This window comes from Populus trichocarpa, chromosome 2 (assembly GCF_000002775.5).
Source record: "Populus trichocarpa isolate Nisqually-1 chromosome 2, P.trichocarpa_v4.1, whole genome shotgun sequence".
In the NCBI taxonomy this organism is placed as follows: Eukaryota; Viridiplantae; Streptophyta; class Magnoliopsida; order Malpighiales; family Salicaceae; genus Populus; species Populus trichocarpa.
Genome location: NC_037286.2, coordinates 17433019 through 17454539, shown reverse-complemented (window position 1 = coordinate 17454539; position 21521 = coordinate 17433019). Strand labels below are relative to the sequence as shown.

At 33.0% G+C, this 21521-nt stretch overlaps 2 protein-coding genes across 14 annotated transcripts; one reads left to right on the top strand and one right to left on the bottom strand.

The window, feature by feature from the left end:
* Window positions 1-351: 351 nt before the first annotated feature.
* LOC18096461 (wee1-like protein kinase) lies at window positions 352-8595 on the bottom strand. The gene is made up of 10 exons (XM_006386697.3): window positions 8156-8595; window positions 7849-7909; window positions 7697-7763; window positions 7356-7610; window positions 7135-7202; window positions 6933-7042; window positions 6813-6853; window positions 6568-6716; window positions 6067-6420; window positions 352-916 (listed from the first exon to the last, which is right to left on the bottom strand). Exons 1-10 carry the CDS (start codon window positions 8413-8415, stop codon window positions 809-811), a joined length of 1473 nt encoding a protein of 490 aa, XP_006386759.2. The 5' UTR covers window positions 8416-8595; the 3' UTR covers window positions 352-808.
* A 3108-nt stretch (window positions 8596-11703) lies between these two features.
* LOC18096459 (uncharacterized) lies at window positions 11704-16217 on the top strand. 13 transcript variants are annotated; one of them, XR_002979535.2, is made up of 14 exons: window positions 11704-11798; window positions 11900-11930; window positions 12016-12083; window positions 12187-12226; window positions 12411-12466; window positions 12551-12679; window positions 12763-12970; window positions 13879-14207; window positions 14287-14415; window positions 14493-14626; window positions 14741-14838; window positions 14990-15067; window positions 15467-15597; window positions 15909-16217. XR_002979535.2 is itself a non-coding variant. In XM_024592223.2 (14 exons), exons 1-14 carry the CDS (start codon window positions 11775-11777, stop codon window positions 15919-15921), a joined length of 1482 nt encoding a protein of 493 aa, XP_024447991.1. In that variant the 5' UTR covers window positions 11704-11774; the 3' UTR covers window positions 15922-16217. The 13 variants fall into 13 exon arrangements, 9 of the variants coding, with proteins under 9 accessions (XP_024447991.1, XP_024447992.1, XP_024447989.1 ...); XR_002979534.2 differs by having other exon boundaries at window positions 15693-16217; XR_002979532.2 differs by having other exon boundaries at window positions 14990-15081; window positions 15467-15801; window positions 15905-16217.
* Window positions 16218-21521: the final 5304 nt, after the last annotated feature.

Here is a 21521-nt window from a genome sequence, read left to right as displayed (position 1 = left end):
CATCTCTCACAAAGTGAAAACATGGCAGACACCAGCTCGGATACCAATTACCTTTTTTTTTTTTTTTTTTCAAATTACAAGCTAATTTGTTTGTCTAGATTTTCATTCAAAGCAACCTCAAGTCGAGTACCGAACGACGCAGCTACGCAGCTCATTGCAAGATTATTGTTTGTAAATTTGGCTCATTTTATTTCCAATGTTCCCAGAATGCTGTGAAATGGAAAAGGCCAAACTAGGACTTGCAGACCGTCACTTCAAATGTAAAGAATAGTAGAAGATATCTAAATTAAATTGGTAGCTTCTGCAGCAATCAGGTTGTTTTCTGAACCACACATTGGAAGAGAAACCCAACCTAAATAATTATTTCTGTGCATTGTTTAAATCAAACCATCAACTTTGACAGTATATTACAGCGAAGTTTTTATCCCAAACTAGATGGGATCAGTTAGATGAATCCTTTTGCAACATTCCCGCACAATCATATCAGATTATCATCTGTATCCTGGTAATGATGTGGTTGACATTTCACTGCCTATATAAATAAGGTTTTTTTTTTAAATGCGCACAAAATGTATACCTTAAATGGGCATTTTCATTACAATTGCATACCTTAAATTCATAATGCAGCATTTGATGAGTGCAGTACATACCTCATAATTCACCCAGCTGAGGAGAAATTTTGGAGTCTGTACTACAAAAGGGACTGTTTTTCACAAAATTGGCCATTCATAATCTTACAACTGGGCCTCCTTGGTAGGGTAGCTGATCATTTGCAGCCACATACAAAACTGTCCCTGTCAAAATCCAGTTAAGCTTTTGCTTGGGATTTAAGATTTCTTTGAACCTTATCAAATATTGGATTTTCCACTAATTCCTTAGCAGATGGCCTCCGGATGGGATCAGGATCGACCATGACCTGATAGAATTACCAAACCATCAGATCAAAAAAGCCATGCAATTTAAAGATTTTTTTTAATGGAAAAAGTTCATTGATATTTCATAAAAATAGTATACTTGATACATGATGAAAGAACAAGATTCATCTGCAACAAAATGCTTTCCAACAAAATAGTATACTTGAAGTATATAAATTGCTTCAAGCAGGTTTAGGTTATTACAAGGAACAGCTACTTAATGGGACAACGAATTTTGTTTGTCACCTTAAGAAATTCAAAAAAGGCTACTAACATGTTATTTTGTTAGTGCTCCATATACAGTTCCAGCAAACAATACTACACAGGGACAATTCTAACCAATGAAATAAGATAGAGCAGCAAGTGCAGGTAAGAGAACATTCTGAACTAAGAAATTGAGCAAAACTGGATGTTTTTCTTATAAGATGCTGCCTTGAAGACAGCTTAGACCCATTTCCATAAAAATCAACAAGCACAAGGGCAATTTGACCTGCCTCGCTGAATACCCAACCCAACAAGTCTGAAAAGGACCCAATTTTTAGGGCATGAACTGGTTTATGATCCCCAGCCCAAACTTGCACACTTAACTTGATACAAACCAAATCAGGTCTAAATTTAGCCTTAAAATGTTTGCTGACTAGTTTTGCGAGATCGGACATATCTCTCAAACCGTATATCAAAACGAGTTGAAATTTTACAAGGAGATACTAGACATATGGAACTAAATTTTAGTAAATTTTCGGGTCAAATAGAGTTTGAGAACATATTATTTCAGATGGTCGAAGTTACTGGACAAATCTTGTCAAATCTATCACACTAAACCTTTGTGTACTGTTTAGGACATATCTGGAGATACGGGTGGAATTTTTCTATGATTCAAGTTAGTTTAGAAACTGGACATCTCAAACTTTCCAACCATATATGGTAAGCCCAGTAATTCATCCAGACAAGAAAGAACGACATGTTTGAAATAAGGACTGAAAATCTATCAAAAATATACGAAAATTAAAAATTTAGGTCGTTATCTACTTTGTTGGGGATTGCTTAACCACGTAATTAAGAGATTCACATCAGTTGATATTAGAGCTAGGTTTCAAAAATTAGATTATATCTTTTATTTTCTTCTTGTTAGTTTCAGCTTTCTTAAGTTTAGTTGTCTTTGATTTGGTTTTCAATTATTTTGTGTCTAAAGCTTAGTAGTTTGCATCTAGGGTTCCTTAAAAAAAAAAGGTTTTATTTTATTTTGTTGTTGTCTCAAAATATATCAATAGCATAAAGAGTTAAAAAAAAACATATGTCCAAAAATCATTTTTGTCGAATCTGCCACGGAACACAAACAAGAGAGAATTTGGACCAAACCAATTCAGAAAATTCTCAAATTTTACATACTAGTTCTAGGAGTCCTAATCGCACCCTATATAAAATTTGAACTCATTTGAAAATCGTTTGCTATAGTAACCAAGATCAGGATTAAAACTTGTCATAACAAGTCTGATTCGTATCAGAAGGGGATCTCGGGTCAAATAAATTCAGAAAATTCTCAAATTTTATATATTGGGTTTTAAGATTCTAATCTCACCCTATGTAAAATTTAAGATCATTTGGAGTTCTTTTGCTATAGAAACTAAATTCGAGATTGAAACTTGTCATAACAGATCTAATTCGCGTCAGTAATTCAAACTTGTTTTATTATTGTTATTTTTCAATTATAACAGTATAATAACATCATAATTGATATATTTAGGTGTCAATTAAGAAAAAAATTATATAACCTTTGCATCTTTTTTTCTTTCACGTCTTTAAAAACATCCATTTTTCAAAAAAACCATCGTTTGTTTCTCGCGAAATTGTAATCGTAGTTTTGTCTTTGCTTGTTTTCATATTTTTCTTGCTTTTTGAGCCATATACACATATTTGGATACATTGCTAGAGTTGTTATATTTGGTGTTGATTTTAATTTCACAAGAGTCGAAGAAAGGTAAGGCGAGAGGAAAAAAATGTAGCGAACATATTTGAGTGAAAAAACTATATTTAAGTGAAACAAGAGAGTGTAAACACATGAGGGAGTGGATGAGGAATATATATTTCTTGTTGTCTAACCGATTTTCGATTCAAAGATGTCGAAGGCAAACAACAACATGGCACCATATAAAGGAGACAGTGAAATTATAACTCGGTTATGTATTATGAATCAGCGGATGGATCAAATAACCAATGAATTTGGAGATAGATTGGATAGGTTGGAGAGGCAGCGTGTTAATGATCATAATATGGTTCAAATTAGGCCTAAGCGTAAAGAATTTAATGTTAGGAGGGGTGTTATGCGAGTTAACACTAATGTGGATACGTTTGTAGCTGATAATGCGTAGAGTAATGTTGATTTTGAAGATGTGTCCATGAGACATGGGGAACGTTTTGGACAACAACAGAATTGTTAATTTGTAGGGAAAAGATATGGTGATAATTTTGGGTATAGGGGTAATTATAGATACCGAGATCATAATGTTGACTTGGGTGGAGATTTGGGTACAATTAAGCTAAAAATACCGGCATTTCAGGGGAAGAATAATCATGAAGTTTATTTAAAGTAAGAGAAGGTAGAGTGGAATTTTTAGTGTCACAATTATCTAGAGCCCAAGAAAGTCAAGTTTGTTATGATTGTTTTTACTGACTATGTCATTGTGTAATGGGATCAATTAGTGACAAACCACATAAGAAATTATGAAAGGCAAATTGATATTTGGGATAAGATGAAATTCCTTATGAGGAGAAGATTTGTGTCTAGCCACTATTATAGAAAATTGTATCAAAAGTTGCAAAATTTGAGTCAGGGTACAAAGAATGTTGATGAGTACTTCAAGGAAATGAAAATTGCTATGATTCGAGCTAATGTTAAGGAGGATAAGGAGGCTATTATGGCTAGATTCATGAATGGCCTTAATCATGATATAACTTATATTGTGGAGTTGCATCATTATGTGGAGTTAGAAGAGATGGTGCATCTAGCCATGAAAATGGAGAAATAGCTTAAACAAAAGGGTACCATTTAGCAAAGTCAACTGTTAAGCCCTTTAAAACCTTATAAACCCAATTGAAAGGCTAACGCTGGAGTGGTCCATCACAGCAAAATGAGGAGGGCAAGGCCAAATACCCTAAAGAGAAGAAAGACATCTTGGTCTTTGTTAAAGGTAACAATGTTACTCCTACTTCTCGTAATCATGGGTTTTGGTCATGTTGCTTCATAATATCTAAACAAAAGAGTCATGGTTATAAAAGCTAATAATGAGGTTGAAACTGGTGGGGAGGATGAAGAGGAGAAGATGCCACCATTAGAGGATGTTGATGATGTTTGTCTTGGGTATCTGGTTAAGGGAGAGGCACTTGTGGTGAGAAGAGCAATAAATATGCATGTCAAGGTGGATGACTTGGAAGGTTAGAGGGCGAACATATTCCACACGAGATACCATGTTCATAATAAGATATGTAGCTTAATTATAGATAGTGGTAGTTGCACTAATGTCATTAGTACTGAATTGGTAAACAAGTTGAATTTGCACGATATCAAACATCTCATACCTTATAAATTACAGTGGTTGAATAATGGCGGTGAAGTGAAAGTGAATAAGCATGTTTTGGTTGCTTTTTTTATTGGTAAATATTGTGATGAGGTGTTATGTGATGTTGTGCCAATGCAAGTTAGCCACTTGTTGCTTGGTAGATCATGGCAGTATGATAGGAGAGTTATGCATGATGAATTAAAGACCTATAACTCTTGTATCTTTAACACCTAAGCAATTATATGAAGAGCAACTAAAATTGAAAAAAGTAGAAGATAGTTGAGAAGGATAGCTTATCAAGAGGACCTTCTTTGCTAACAAGGTTCTTCTTGATTTTAATGATGATTTTATTCTTCGGCTTGGCACTGATTTGTTTACCTTAGAAGATGTTTTCTATGATACAAATTCAAGGTCGAATATTTTTAAAGAAGGGGAGGAAGATACGAACCAAGTCAGGTCTGAATTTGACCTTAAAATATCTATTGACCAATTTTGCGAGATTGAGCATATCTCTCAAATCATATATTGGAATGAGCTGAAATTTTACAGGGAGATACTAGACACATGAAACTAAATTTTGGTAAATTTTCAAGTCAAACGTAGTTCGGGAACATATTATTTCAAAGGGTCAAAGTTACTAGACAAATCTTGTCAAATCTGTCAAACTAGACCTTAGTGTATTGTTTGGGACATATCTGGAGCTACAGGTGGAATTTTTCTGCGATTCAAATTAGTCTAGAAACTAGATATCTCAAGCTTTCCAACTATATATGGCAGGCCCAGTAATTCATCCAAACAAGAAAGAACGATGTGTTTGAAGTCAGGATTGAAAATCTGTCAAGAATGTACGAAAATTGAAGATTCAGGCTACATGGAGGAATTTTCGCATGAAAACTTTGTTTTTATTATCCTATTTTATTTATTTATTTATTTTTAAATAATTATTTTTAATTTGAGTTTGTTCCAACCTTTTAGACATTGTTTTGGAGTTTATTTCATTATTTGACGTATGTTTATTGATTACTAGTTTAAACTCATTAGCTTGCAACCCAAAAAGGATTTATTAGGGTTAGTAGAGGAGACTATATTATGATTTTTAAGCTACAAATTTCAGCAGCAAGTTGAAAAATAAACGTGAGTTTTCTTTTTATTTATTTGTGGCAAAACAATCTTTTTTTGTAATGACAAAGATCATACACTAACTTATCAAAAATTAACTAACTCTGTAGCGTCATTCGCATACTTCAGGTTTTTAGATACAAAGGTTATCTCTGGGTCCAAGTCTTTTTCCAATACCTTTGGTTCTTAGATACAGGGTTACCTCTGGTTTAAGGTTCTATCAAATCTGATTTTCAGCTTTTTGGGTTGTTATCTATTTTGTTGGGGATTGCTTGACCATCAAGAGATTTGCATCATAACTAATACAATTGTAATTTTAATTTTTGTGCATAAATTACCAATTTATTACTATAGCTTAGTTCACATAAATTTTATGAGCCTCATGATGGTTCAAATAAATCCTGATCTGCTGAAGGACAGGGCAGAAAGCCAGGATGGACCACAAGTAGAGAAGACAAGAAAATAGCATGCGATACCTTTAGTAAGTTTTGAAGTTGCAACGAATGACCAGGAAGGAGGGGCAGTTTTCCCTCCCTAAGGTTCATAAACTGGTATCCTGATTGTGGCAAAGTTGACCCCCTAATAAGCTCATAAATAGCTGCTCCCAAGGAAAAGATGTCAACTTTGTCAAGATAATTGTAGTTCTCATTCAGGATCTCTTGAGGCATATAACGTGCATCACCCTCTTCAACTGGTAGACTCTGGTCAAGAAGAGTTGCACATCCAAAATCACCAAGCTTATAAACTCCATTCTTGACATAAATATTATCAGGTTTCACATCTAGGTGAGCTATTCCTCTCTCATGAATAAACCGCAATGCCTTTGCAATCTGTAAAAGTTCTGGTGTAAGAAATAGCATATGAACTTTGTGACATTTTCAGAAAAAGTTAATTTGTGACAATGCATATGTCACCACTGAGAATTATCCAGTTCATATGAAGCTTTGAGTTTTATATGGTCCACGGAAAATGTTCACCTGAAACAAGACTTGCAGTGCTTCTCCCTCTGTTAAGGATTTGGAAGATCTATTGACAGATAAGCTGCAATCACAGAGTTCCATCTGAATGTAGAGTTGCTCATTTTCAAACCAAGAAGAGTAGTATCCAACAATGTTCTCATGACATCCTACAGATGTAAGACCGTTAAACCAACTAGGAAAAATTTCTTTCATGCCACGGCAAGCAGAAGTACAAAAGGCTCGGAAAATAGGACTACACTAACCTAAAGCTGCTAGAGCTTGAACCTCCATCAATGCTTTCCTCCTATAAAATGTAAACAGTACAGCATAAATATGTTGGTTGAACAAATGATTTTGGAATCTTAAAAACATGAAGAAACTACCTTTCTGGCTCCTGATGCAACTGCCTTGTGCTATGCTTCACCGCATAAAAGCAACCATCGATTCTTTTCAGAACTTTGAAAGCACAACTGAAGTTCCCAGTTCCAATTTGCTTTAAGGGGAAGCAATGTACTAAAAGTAAGCACAAGAAATGAAACATAGTGATTTGAACAAGAACAGAGCTTTTAGAATCTGGATACATACCTGGATCTCGTGAAAATCTATGTGATAGCGTGATAGGCCATCTCCATGGACAAATGCAGGCAAAAATTCTGTAGATTGTAGCATAAAGTAACTAAAATATTCGAAATGACCTTTATCTGGAGCAAAATTTTGAATTTTTAAAATTTATACAAAAAATAATGGATACACAATTTTAGGAGTCCCAATACAATCATGTTCACTGATAACTAACAAGGATGCACCTGCGCATTTTGATCTCTGATTGCCAAATGGATCTATACCCACTTCTGAAGCATCCATTAAATATGGGTTCTTGATGCAAGGAGGGGGCATGACCCGACAGCGTAAATAAACAGCAGATTGTGATACATAATTTTGAGGCTTCTTTATTTCAGCAGTTGATGTTTTCTCAATCATCATTTCCTCTGAATTGATGTTATCTTTCCCAATATCCACAATTTGTTGCTGGTCCGACAATGTAGGGCTGAGAGGATGAACTGGGGATACCACAAAAGAGAAGCAATATAAAACCCATCAAGCTTTACCGGTCAAGAATTCCGCACAATATTAAAACCCATCTTACCCTGTCGAAGCTTTTTTATTTTGGCAGTGTTCACTTTCTCCGGTGATTTGGGGCACTGAATGTTTTCCTGTGGTAAATCAAACAAGAAGTCGGAAAAATCATTTTCAATCCACAGCATGTATCAATCTGTACAACACTGCTTAAAGCATCACCTTGTTGCAATCAGAACTGCAAAGTAGATTTTGATTGTCTGGTGTGATATAATCTGGAGTGCTGCATTTACAACAAGAATTGTAAGGGGAAAAAACAACAGATTATAATTTCGAATACTTGCAGAATGCATATATAAATTCATTGACGCCGAAAAGGGATTGCATTTCAAATAAATTAAATTAATAATATAACTACTCGTCCAGTTTTCGGACAAAACCCTAGTTAAAACCCATTATAAAAAAAAAAAAAAAACATTATTATTAAATTCATATTCATCTATTGTCCAAATAAAGAAACACAAATTACCAGAAGAAGTCCTGGCTGAGGATGAAATCTCTTTCATCAACATCCTCGGCAACCAGCTGAGGATCGGTTAGTTCGGAGTCCAAAAGGTTCTGGAATCGAGACGATGATGCTGCTGAGGTGGAAGAGGATGATTGGATTTGGTGGTGCTGACCTTGTTGCAAGTGACTTACTAACGGGCGCTTCATTTTGGCGGTGCTGCTACTCTCCCTCCTCCTATTACTCTTCCTGTAGCTTCTCTTCGTTAGGGTATTCCTCTTCATCGACTCTCACTCTCTCGTTCCGTGGCTCTTGAGTCTCTCCGGCTTCTCTCTCTCTCTCTCTCTCTCTCTCTCTCTCTCTCGCTTGTTTTGTGAGAAAAATCGGATTTGTATTTTTTTTTTGTTAGATTTTTGGAAATCAAAATGGCGCGGGAGGCTTCTACTTTTGCAGGGATCAGGTGAGGAACGGGCTACTTTATGAAGGAAGTGTGATTGATTTAACTGGTTGAATTATTAAGAAGATCTGATGTTAGACTTTTGAATCAGGGATCTACGGTATGATGACTAGTTAGAGAGATGCTTATGTTGCATCAGCGTACCAGGGAAGTGTTTCCTCTAGTGGGGGTGGGGGACAGAAAAGCGCGCTTTTACAGAATTGTTTTGTACACGATGGGTTTTCTTGGAGTATATGTTTTTTAGGTTATTAAATTTCAATATACCGCCTAGGGTTAATGTGTTATGTCAATTTAATCTGAAGCTTTTGTTTTGTTTTAATCAGACCCCGCATCTTTCATTTTTTTCCAATCTCCATTCTGTCAGGTTTACAAAACACTTTAAGAAGGTGTCGCTGATGCGGTTGCTTTTAAAGCAAACCACAGTTGTTAAGCGTTTGGGCTTACTGTTCATGTGGAGCCGGTTAAAATAAATTAAAACCACAGGTTTGTGGAAAGCAGCTCTCTGCTGCTTTCCGCAAACATGTGGAACGCAGTGGAGAGTTTTCACTCTCCACTGTTCTCTTAAGTGAACAGTGGAGTCACTCTTCACTGTTCTTGTTACTGTTCCGGACCGACTAGGTCCGGTCCTACTCGGTTAAAAAAAATTCAACTTTTATTTTTTTAATTGTGTTTTATTTAAAAAATTAGAAGGAGGTTGTTTGATGACGTAGCATTTGCAGAATTTAATTGCCATCCCAATTTTGTTCTTGCCGGATCCGACCCAGTTAAAAAAAAATTAGTTTTTATTTTATTTTTTTAATTGGGTTTTATTCAAAAAATTAGAAGGAGATCGTTTGATGACGTAGCATTTGCAGAATTTGATTGCAATCTCAATTTTGTTCTTGCCAGGTCCGATCCAGTTAAAAAAAATTCAGTTTTTATTTTTATTTTTAATTGTGTTTTATTCAAAAAAAATTAGAAGGAGATCGTTTGATGACGTAGCATTTGTAGAATTTGATTGCAATCCCAATTTTGTTTTTGATGATATTTTTACCTGATGTTGTTGCGCGCTTAATAAACCATGGAAAATATAGTTCTTGTTGGATAGATTTCGAAAGTGATGAAATTGCACGTTGTTTAATAGAATAATAAAGAAATATTTGATATCAATATTATTTATTTCATGATGTAATAACAGTAGTTAAATCTACAATATTTAAATTAAAAACCATCAATATTAATATATATATATATATATATATATATATATATATATATTATTTTATAACCTCAATTTGAAAAGCATTTTTTTAACCAAAAACATTAAACAACTTTTTGTTCAATCTCAATTTCAACCACAGTTTTAACCAAACATATATTTTTTCAAACCAGCCTCAACTAAAAATACTTTTTATAAAACAATTTTTTTCAAACCACAACCACAATAACAACCGCAATATCAAACATGCTCTAAAAATGAAGGGGTTGGGATTAAGAAATATATATATTGAACAAAGTCATTTTTGTTAATAAAACATATATAATTAAAAATATATATATTTTTCTTCAACATTATTAACCAATCCTTTAACAAGACAATAATAATATTAAAAAAAATAAGAATTCCAAATATGTTGTTTCTTTAGATTTTCTTAAACTTTTTATAAGTCATGTAACTTTTTCGTGAACATTTTTGTTACGTGGGCTAATAAGAATTTGTAATTTTCTTCGTGGAGTCAAAGTTTAAAAATATTTGAACATAAATCCTAAAAATCATAAATTAGTTTTAACATGATGAATGTGTTGCTTATGAAAACGTGATAGACACTTGAAAAGCCTCTTTGTTTTATCTAATTAACGTAGATATTTGAGTTAGCTTATGTGTATCTCAACTAATCTCACGAACCCTGAAGTTAGTGACCATGTAAACCTCAAATGACTCTGAAACTTGTTAGATTCGAACTGGTGATCTTTATGAAGCAATGTTTGACTAATTAAACTATATCCCTTAAAATTATATATATATATTTTTTTACCCGAGGAGTGGAGCGTCTCTTTCGCTTCTTGCTTGGGGGAAATAATGGAGCATGCACAAATGTAAGGTGAATATGACCATCATTGTTTTTAAATAGAAGCTATAAATTAACAGTAAAAAATGAACCAAATGACGAGCTGTGTTTCACCGAGCGTCGATCAAGAATTCTTAAATACGTAGAAAAAATGTCTAGGCGCGGTAAATTCTTTCATTTTTAAACTTAGCTTAATTCATCATCATTGAACTCATGATACAAATTTTTAACGAGTTAAAGTTTTAAAATAAATAAAATAAAAATTATTCTAAGATCTAGTTAATTTTATAAATTCAAAAACAATTCAAATCATGACTTCAGTCAGATAACTCACAAAAGTAAAGACAATTCTCTATATTTATTCTTATTTTTTTATATAAAAAAATATCATATTAAACAAATTTTCAAAGCAAGAACTCCCAAATGCTTTAATATTTATTGGAGATCATAGCAACTCCATAAAAAATAAATAAAAATAATTATGAAAGTTAATTTTCAATCGATCCAAGTTAATTCATTAAATATACATTCTAGATCATTGATTTAACAAAGTTTAATAATTTTATTTTAAAAAATTATTTTTTATTTAATTATATGATAAAAAAATCAAAAAGCTCGTAAAAGCTAAAAATTAAAACTAGAGTGAAAAAAAAAATTAAATACTTTACTATTTATAAGAACTGTGAGCCCATCTTCCAAGCAAAATCTTTCAGTGTTTTAAGGTAATAGGTAATGTATCCATTTTTTTTCTTTCCTTTTCTCATCACTGACGTGATCGAATTGCATTGATAATGTGATATCAATTCTTATTCGGATTTTATATGAAATGCAAATAACTATTAAAACCCATGCAATAATATCACACCTAAAAAAAAATCAAACATAGAAATTTAGAGATTGTCGCGCGTGAATTACATTACAAAAAAAAATTAAAAATTAAAATGATGGATTGGATGATGGGTGAGGTAAATTTCTTCAATATCACACCCACCGGGGCCGAGGAGTAAAATTTGGATTTGATGGTGATCGATGATGTTGGGCCAGGCCCAAAAACTGAAGATGCAACACTTGAAAGGAGTCCCGTCAACAAGGAAAGAAATGAGGTTCACTTGTCGCTTGTTAATTAGCCACCCTGAAAATGTGGCGGCAAAACTCTTTCCCGGTAGCGGCAAGAGACTCTCTGAAGTTCTTCGCACGTTCTATTTCATTTTTCTGTTTTAGCGAGTACTATTATTCCTTTCGATAATTGCTCTTTTTTTTCAGGGAAAACCGGATTCTGATCATAGCATTTCTGGTAATTTCAGCTACATTTGCAAAATTAAATCTAGTTATATTTTTTTAGGGTTTTTCAATGATTTTATTTGGCCACAATTTAACAGACGAGGAAGATTTTGACGGAGATTTGAGAGAAAATTGTGTTTCTTTGACTGGGAATACACTGAAAGAGGTTACTTTATTTACTTTCCTTTTTAACTACTGCAATGAGTGCAAGTTTTACTCTTAAATCAGTGATCAAGTTCTTATCATTTCTTTTTTTTAAAAAAAAATAGGAAGGATGGGAACTTCAGTCACGACTGGATATCCTTCGAGGTATCTTTTCAATTTTTGCATATGATTTCTAAGAACATGCTGTGCTGACATTGTATTTTTAATTTTTTTGTAAATTTCTCGTGCAATGTGTTAGATTAGAAAAGCTAGTCAGTTACTGCTCGCTATCTCTGATGATTTTGAATCCAATTTTTTTTTTCCATGATTATTCTCCCCGTGCGTGCAGGTGTGAATGCGCAAAGTTGTGGAAATAGAATTAGCAATTTAGCGCGTGAGGCATGTGTAATGAGATATCCTTTGTAGCTCTCCTTTTCTAGTCTGTTTGGAATATATTAAAAACTAATGCGATGATGTTGCCATGATCAGAAGCAAACAAGTTTCAAAATCGACGATGAGCTCGAGATGCCTGATTTCCCTAATGAGGGTACTTTCTTTTTCTCCCCTAGAAAAGGATCTGCACATAACTCTAAAGATGAAGTCGATTGTGATGACGAGGTACTTTGTGCATTTCTTCCCATTACTCCTTCCTTTTTTTAGTGGTCATCATTATCATTATTTTGTGAAACATGTTGGAACAGGATAAATATGCATCGTTGGAATATTCAATTATGTCTAGTGACACAAAGTCTGATAAAGGTAATAATCTTCGAGGTTTTGGAAGGGAGAAGCAAGCTGAAGCATGCACACGGTCCCTGGTGAATAAAGAGGCTGAGACACTAATCAATTTGAATGAGAACGCACTCTCTTCCCATTCTGCTTATTCTAAAGGAAACAAATCTCATAAAGGTATTCTCTCATTCGAAGTAGTGCTGTATCTACATCTCTCTTGAGATTGGTGGAGTGCCTTCTTATTCAAAGACTGTAGGTGAATTCAGCCCTTCTATATTTGTTTGTGTTGGGAGACAGATCGAAGACCGAGATGGATTGGCAATGAACCAAACTAAGAAATGAACAAAAGCCTACGTAGAATAAACAATATGCGTGGTTTGACCTTTGACATATATTCACATGAAACTGTAAATAAAGTACCAATTACACCTCTCAGTGAGCTTTCCTATTTGGGTTTCTCGCACTCAGCAACCATTATTGAACATCATAGGAAAGGAAAATGCTAAACCTACAAACACTTGATACGAAACTTGCACAAGAAGTGACTCGGCATGCAGCCCAGCCATGTTCTATCTGTTATTGCTGGGTGATGGAAATAAGATGGAGAACCCAACCATGACATTAGTGAGACATGGCTGGGACAAGGAAAAAGGTTGAAGTTCAGAGACAGTTTTTCATTGAGTTGACTCAATTAACTCGCACATCAGTTTTAGCTCTGTTTTTCTTTTCAGAACCCTCACTTTTGTGGCTAGCCATCCTGACAAGCCAGCTCAGCTTGTAAGGAAAGTTTCTAAGCATTATTCATGAGTATAGCAGCAATCTGTAGGAAATTCCCAGCTTGTGCATGTTGAGTTGCTAAGGAAGATGACTACTTGCTTATAAACCTTGAGTATGCTGCATCATGTATGCTTGGGTTACGGACTAGATCTGTTTTTCTTTTTTGTTTTATTTATAATTGGTGAGCTGGAGCTGTATTGTTTAACTTAATTTTCTGGCAGCCAAGTTGTTCAGTCTGCTGCTTTATGTGGCTTTGTACAAGGATGATGCCTTAGTTCCTCAACCGTGAGTACCTTCATGACCTGCAGGTATCAGAGGCAAAGCCAAGCCAAAATTTGCTTTCCATTTTCAGTCACACAAAGATGGACTTTATCAACCTTTTATTTCTAAAGATAAAAATCCTATCACATTCAAGGTTGATGATGGGCCTGAAAGATCGGAAACAATTGAGAATAAAAATCTTGAAAATTTAAGTCCTGTGTTTCATGAGGAATTTTTTGGAGAGAATGTGAACCTGTCAGAGATTGAGCCTGTGGAAGCTGAAGCTCTTGGCAATGGCTTTGTTGACCATTCAATGGCTGAAATTTTAGATGGCCTTCAGGATAAGAATATTCAGCCAAGGGGAAATTCTAAATGGGTTAGCATTCTTCTCTGAACTGTAAATTTGCTTTCATATACAGTTCTCTTTTCTGAGTTTGATCAAGTATATACTGCAGTATAGCAGAACAAAATCAAGAAGGGGACAGATAGTCATGAAGAGAAGTATGTCTTTATTGGGAGATAGAATCATTGATGATGAAGACCAACCTGAGCTGATGGCTAGTGGATCATCTAGTGATGACGAGGTATTACTTGGTTGTCACTAGTTTATGATGGTTCGTGTTAAAATCATCAATGGCATCTGTACATTTGAACTTCACAGACCAATCATCAGAACATAAACCTTGCTGACCTGGAGATGAAGAAGCGAACTATTGCTGATCGCTTTCAGGAAGCTTTAGCTGCTACCTCTGTGAGTGATGAAGGGGTCATTTCCGCAGCAGCTAAACCATCAGGGTAAAGGATAGAACTAGTTTCTTTCTGTTACTAGGCATGCTTTTGGTGATTGATTAAGTGAAGTCTAATAGCAGTTCTAAATCAAGTATACTTCTTCTCCGCCAAATTCTGCAGTATTGGTTTGTTTGGGAAGTTGCAGCAGGTCATGCAGACTGAAAAGGAAAGAGATTCTGAGTTTCTGAAAAAGCTACAGATGGGAGCAAGCCCAAATAGTAAAAGCCTTATGATCATACACTCCTTTCATTCATAAAGCATTTCTTTAAAGTGGCTTGCATAAAACACTTTTATATGGACAAATGATATAAAGAGGCTTGTTATTTGTCCATGTATCCACCACTAATCTTTGGCACTTGTGTGATACAGGTGAACCATGCTCCATATTTGCAAAGATCCTGTCCAGATGCTTTGATGCAAAGCTGATAGTTTGTCATTGCACTTTTGGTGAGAATATAAAGGTTGTGTTAAATTTCAGACCATGTTTCATATGGATTATTTCAACTACTTCAGACCTAGATGGCAGTGAAAATGTATGAACAGGCTTGATGTTGTTAAATACTAAGTTGCTTGTTGATGTTATCTTTTCTTTTGGAAGTTTTGGTGCTGAGTGCAAATTTCTCATCAACACCATGTGGATCATTCAATCTGAACTGAGTCTGACTATTGTGGTGTCCAAATCATCTTCTAATCCTTAAACTCTCTTTATCTCTGCACCCCACTTTGAAATACTGACCACTAATCACAGAGCAATATGTGCTTCTAACATCAAATCTCTACCCAAGCTTGCTCACATGTTTATGCTTCTGTAAAATGAAAACCAAAGGTGCATATCTATTTCTGCAGGATTCCCAGTCACCAGAGAGCTCCAAAACATTTGTTGATAGAGGAAGGATTAGGACGGTTATTTTTAGTCCAAGAGTTTGCAGCAATGTTGACCTTGATTTAGGGAACTTGATTTGTATTTACCCTCCCTGGTATGTACATATCTTTTACAGAGACAACAACTCTGATTTATTTCATTTGCTGAATCTTAGCCGCTCAGAGAATGAACTAAATTTCCCTTACATAGAATCTGTTGGAAACTCTACTGCATAAGTGCTCTAGATGGAGATTGCAATAGCAATTGAATTGATGTGATTTTTATGCATTTTGGGTGTATGTGCTGTTTAATCGACATGGTTTGTCTCCCTTTTAATCTTTTCTTTTCCTTTGTTTCTTATTTTAATAAATATTCATTCCATTTTCAATCAATGATTTTGATGGTTGAACTGTTGTGGACAGGAAGGAGGTTCAAGTAATTGGGAGTGATGAATTTGTTATTTTAACAACATATTTCTCCCACGTTTCAGCGTGATCTGTTCAGGCTCAGGGAGCAGGAGATGAGTATCTGTATTATTCTCGTGGTAGAATAACCTGTTTGGTTGCACTTTTGTATGCATTCATGCTCTCCATCCAACTGACTAGGAGGAGGAATACATATGGTGTTAACCCAATTTTTTATCCTCAATTTTGTTCCTTTAATTGATGCATAAGATACCTGTGCAAGTTGGCTCTTGATGTTTAGAAATCTATTCAGATAAATACCCTTCCCAAATTTTGTAGAGCCATTTTTTCCCTTGCCCCCCCCCCCCACCATTAGTCTTAGGCTTTTCAGGCCATGCTTTCCTTTTCCGTTCTTTTCTTCCTTAAATTGTTTTGGTGAAGTGGGTCTTAGAAACTAAGGTGGTATCTAGCACTGTTAAATTGTAGGCACGGGGATCGTATATCGCCACTTCATTTGGTTAAAAAGTTATTCCAGACTTCTATTGTTAGAACTTTGAATTGGAATTTGCCACCTCGAGGTAGCATTATCCATGTTATACGTGTATTGTGAAATAGTTTAGTTTCTATTTTTGCTATTAAAGATTTAATAGTTATTGCTCCCTTGGTAGATAGAAAAAAGAATTTTTTTACTGCTCAAACTATAGATCATTTTCTGAGCAATTAATGTTGTTCTATTTACCTAAGCACCTTTGTGAGTATAAGTTCTTTCACCTGATCTTAGCAACTTTCTGGCTTCTTTGCTATTCAAGTTTTTTTTTTATTTAAAAAAAAGTTCTGAATTTAGAGTGGAGTATATTGTGCAATATTATCTAAAACAATGCAAAGAAAGCTGTGTTAAATCACCCTACAACCCGTCCCAAATCATATGATAAGGCTAAGTGGGCAATGAATGCGTTGACTTAAATATGATAGCTCAGAGCATTGACTTCACTCTCAACAAGGCAAAAAAGGTTCCTCCCTGCAAAACCCTAACCTATATCAATAATCATAATTTAGCTTGTTGATAGGAGTGTTGGGTGGGTTATTGATAGGGCACCAGTGACTGAGGGGGCAGCTGCGTAAATGTTTGAAAATGTGATAAAAATTAGATATAATTTAATTATGCATAAATTTCATTTATAAAAACTAGTTTTTTTTTTAACTTTTTAATATATATATTTTTAGTTCCATACACAAATTTCAATAGTTACTGCATTCTTAAAAATACTAAGGGTTTGTTTGGAATTGTAGTAATGATTACGGTTTAAAGTGTTTTTCGTTTAGAAATATATCAAAATAATAATTTTATTTATAAAAAATTATTTTTGATATTAATATATCAAAACGACCTGAATATATATATATATATATATATTATATATATATATATATAATTTTTAACAAAAAAAATAATTAAAATTTAAAGAAACATGATTTATAATGTATTTTTAAATATGCTCTAATATTAGCTTTAAAAGAGGAGGTGATTATAGTTGTTGACTTTTGAAGTCTCCAGCTTCTTTTTCCCAAAACTTCTGTCATTGGACGTGTGCGTGAATAGTGTGTATTATCCTTTACCATAATTTATCATCCTGCATTCTATTTTGTGTTCTGGTTTGTGAACAATGTGAGAAGACGTTGATTACTCAATTTGTTGAGTGTTTTAGGATATTAGCATGGTAAAATAAAAATAAAAATAAAAATACCACTGATCATAAAATAATAAAATAAAATATTTAGAAAATAATACTTTCACAAATTGCAAATCTCATAAATGACTCTCGAGTTGCATGTCATATGCATGACTCGTGAATCGCATGTGAGGCCTGCAAATCAAGAAGTTATAATAATAGATTTTTCCAGGCTTAACTCGCCAAATAAAAACTAACATAACAATAATTTCACAAACACAATTCACAATCCATCTTTAACAAACTTTACAACATACTTTACAATTAAAAAATCAACACATTTTAGAAATCATAATTAAACACAATGAAAATTCATAATATTTTATTAAATTTATACTAAATTCATAATTCTTAATACATAACGCATATAATGTTCCCCATTCTCTTCAACTCTATCAAAATAACAATCATATTTGTTGTCACTTAGTTTGAATTTTTCATAACAATATAAAACATATATCATACTCAATCAAGCTTTCATATCAACAACTTATACAAATGTTTAGTTCTTTGTATTACCACTTAAACTAAATGGACTTGCTATATGTGATGCTTGTGTTGTTTTTTGAGTATTACTTGACACCCGAGTCATTTTCATACTAGAGAAGTGTTTTCTTGTCTAGATCTACTATTCAAGTAGAATTCTAGCATATTTATCTCATTAATGCTGGTAAACCTAAACATTGAAATCACACTTCCATCACTACTAATGGGTACACCGATATAATGAGTTGAACTAACCCTAATTTGCATCATTCTCTATGTAATTTCAACTTCAATTTCAAACATATTCAAGTCAAGTCAATCACGTAACATTCTAGATAGCTTGTTAAGAGACATCCAATGTAGCATTTAGGAAATCATTGCTTATTCATTATAAGTGATACAATTGTCGGTATTGACAATGATAGAACTATAAAAGCATGATATTCCAATAGTACGAGACATTCTGTTAAACAGCATAACAAACTCAAGCCTAATTTATCAATAACATAGGGCTAATCAAGCCTAATTTATCAACAAAACCCTAATGTTAACATAATTGATAGAACCTAATATCATTGATTTTCTTTAAAAATAACAAAATTAACAATTTCATACAAATATAGAGTAGGAAATGGTGAACTGCAAGTCTTCCAAACATCAAGGAAAATGATACATTAAGACGGGCTCAAGTATGGATATGTTCCACGCAAAAAAGACAACAATACATTTTAGTCCCTATAGTTCATGAGTTCATAGGTAAGTCCTAAAGTAGACCAAAACAATTTCTCCTTTTTTTTTTCCATTGATGTAAAATAAATAAATAAACATGCATGCTTTTCCATTGTCTTTTGACATCAAGTAAAAATCTTGATCACAAATCAAAAGGTTGATGCATGCATTTAATTAAAAAAATCAAAAATCATTTATGTCAATAAATGCAAAAAAAAAAAAATCCTTGAAAATTGAGAGATAAATGTAGATTAAGATATTTAATCTTGCAACATAGGATCCGAGAGGATGATCTCGCAACACAAGACTAAATTGGAAACTTGAGAGATAAATATGATTCTAAATATCTGATCTTGAAACACGGTTCATAAACTCGGTTATATTTAATAACTTTATTTCTCAGAACTAGTTTTTTTATTAAATAAAATGATAATAAAAAAGACACGCATAGAAAAGTGATTGAATAAAATTGAAGAAAAAAAATTAAGTAAGGCTGCACAGAAAGAATGTCTACTAATGTTAAAAAGATATTGTGATCTTATTCATAAATTGACGCAAATGGAACCACGAACAAGAACATGTTAAGCTAGAAAGACAAAATTGAAGTCAAATAGTGTTGTCATATAGAACCTTAATTTATAATTTTATTTTTGAAAATAAAAGTATGATATATTCTTTTAAAATACAGGTTAAACAACCTTATTGAAGTGTCTTAGGTCTACCTTGAAGAGAAAAACAATCTCAATCAATGATTATAGAGTTATTTTAGGGATCCTTAAACTAAAATAAATAAAACAATTACCAATCTTAATATTTTATTTTCTAAAATAAATAGGAAAAAAAAACATCATAAAGAAAAATATTTTTCTAAACTAAATCGAAAATAATAATAACTAAGAAAAATAATTTTCCTTAAAAATCTTCTTACATCAGTCTTTCACGTTGGAGAAAACTTATTGTCAAGTTCAAATTGCTCTTACCCCGGTCTCATGGGTTGCAATAGATGTATCGATGAATTAAGGGTAAAAATGAAAAAATATGAGTTGCCATATAGTTTTATGGTAATTAGAAACCCTAACTAGTCTTTCTGAGATTATTGCATAAAAAATGGTTATACTAAAGAGAAGTTGAAAATCACCCAAAGACATTCTACATAAGGTACGTTGCTTCATATATGTATTTTATGACAAATTGTACTTATGATGTTTACATGCTAAATACTTAGCTAAATTGATATATGTATGTTAAATGATGACTAAAATTTTGAGACAATGATTTGGGATTTGGGCCCAACAAAAACCTAATCCTTATTTTTGGAATATAGACATTAGACTTGAGAGGATAGTGAATGTTGAATTAGACTTCAACTCATTTACTTTGTTTAGTTTTAAAATGGGCATGAAGGCCATCATTTACACTCAATAAACTTGGGAATCATGTTGACCTGACCCAAATCTATTCACAATAAACAAGTATTCCTATACAAGCTTTATAATAAAATAAATACTTACAAATAAAGACCAAACAATATATATATATATATATATGTGTGTGTGTGTGTGTGCGTGTGTGCGTGTGTGTGTATTTTAAAATCAGATATTGTCACCTCGAAGGTTACTTTCACTATAAGATAATGATTTATTGTATGATAAAAAAGTGAATTAAAAGAGTAATGTCAAAGACATCCTTCAACTCATAGATCCAGTCATGCATTAAGAAAAAAAAACATAGCACATCGAACATATTTAATTTCCAAAAAAACATAGATACAAAATATAAACATAGAAAATCAAACACTTTTGTTTATTTTAAATAACAAAAATAAAAGAATTTTTTTTTTAATATGAAAATCCCCTTTATACATGTATATGTATGAAAATAGTACAAAAAATAAACATAGAAAATCACTTTTGTTTATTTTAAATAACTAAAATGAAAAAAAATTTAATATAAAAATCCCCATATATATATATATATATATATATATATATATATATATATATATATATATATATATATAAGAATACTCCTACTGGTTGGTTTTTTTTAAAATCATTATATTCCATAACGAATAAAAATCCACATCGACACATAAAACCAACACATTCATGTATAAAATCATGCATATTCACATACAAATTTAAACACGTTTACATCTAAAAATTTAACAATCCATGAGCATAAATTAAACATATTCAAATGTAAAAAATCAAACACATAGAGATATAAAATTAAACACATCCATACATAACAATAATCAAACACATTCACATTCAAGCAAAAAAATAATCATTTGAGATCTAAAAGACCTTAGAGTTGGAGCCAGTCGTAAATCACTAGAAACAACTAGGTAGCAGTTGATATATGAGATCCACACATTAGCAAGTGGATTACACTAAAAGGTTAGAATGCATGTTTTTTACGCGCAATCAACAATCATGCAAAACAAGTAGAAACATATCAAATTTTTTGGATGATTAGAAATGGAGGTATTGCTATGATATGGGGTTGTTTCATGGTGTTTAAAATGATTGAGGAGGCTAATTTGATTGAAAAAGGAAGATCAACTCGATTTTTTTGGTTGGGAAATGTTGTTCTTTTCAGGTTGTAATTGTGGAATAGACGAGACAGGGTAGTAGAGCAATGAGAATCACGACATGGTTTGAGTCAGATTAGTGGTGGGTTTAATG

Bases quoted from the DNA above. Each gene is read 5' to 3' on its own strand.
- LOC18096459 (XM_024592220.2), top strand. From the start codon at position 11,775: ATGTGGCGGCAAAACTCTTTCCCG. The intron at 12,971-13,878 runs GTATTCTCTCAT...CATGACCTGCAG, and splicing joins AGGAAACAAATCTCATAAAG to GTATCAGAGGCAAAGCCAAG. The intron at 14,627-14,740 runs GTAAAGGATAGA...CAAATTCTGCAG, and splicing joins GCAGCAGCTAAACCATCAGG to TATTGGTTTGTTTGGGAAGT.
- LOC18096461 (XM_006386697.3), bottom strand. From the start codon at position 8,415: ATGAAGAGGAATACCCTAACGAAGAGAAGCTACAGGAAGAGTAATAGG. The intron at 7,611-7,696 runs GTAAGATGGGTT...TGGTATCCCCAG, and splicing joins AATAAAAAAGCTTCGACAGG to TTCATCCTCTCAGCCCTACA. The intron at 917-6,066 runs GTATCGCATGCT...TAATTCTATCAG, and splicing joins AACTTCAAAACTTACTAAAG to GTCATGGTCGATCCTGATCC.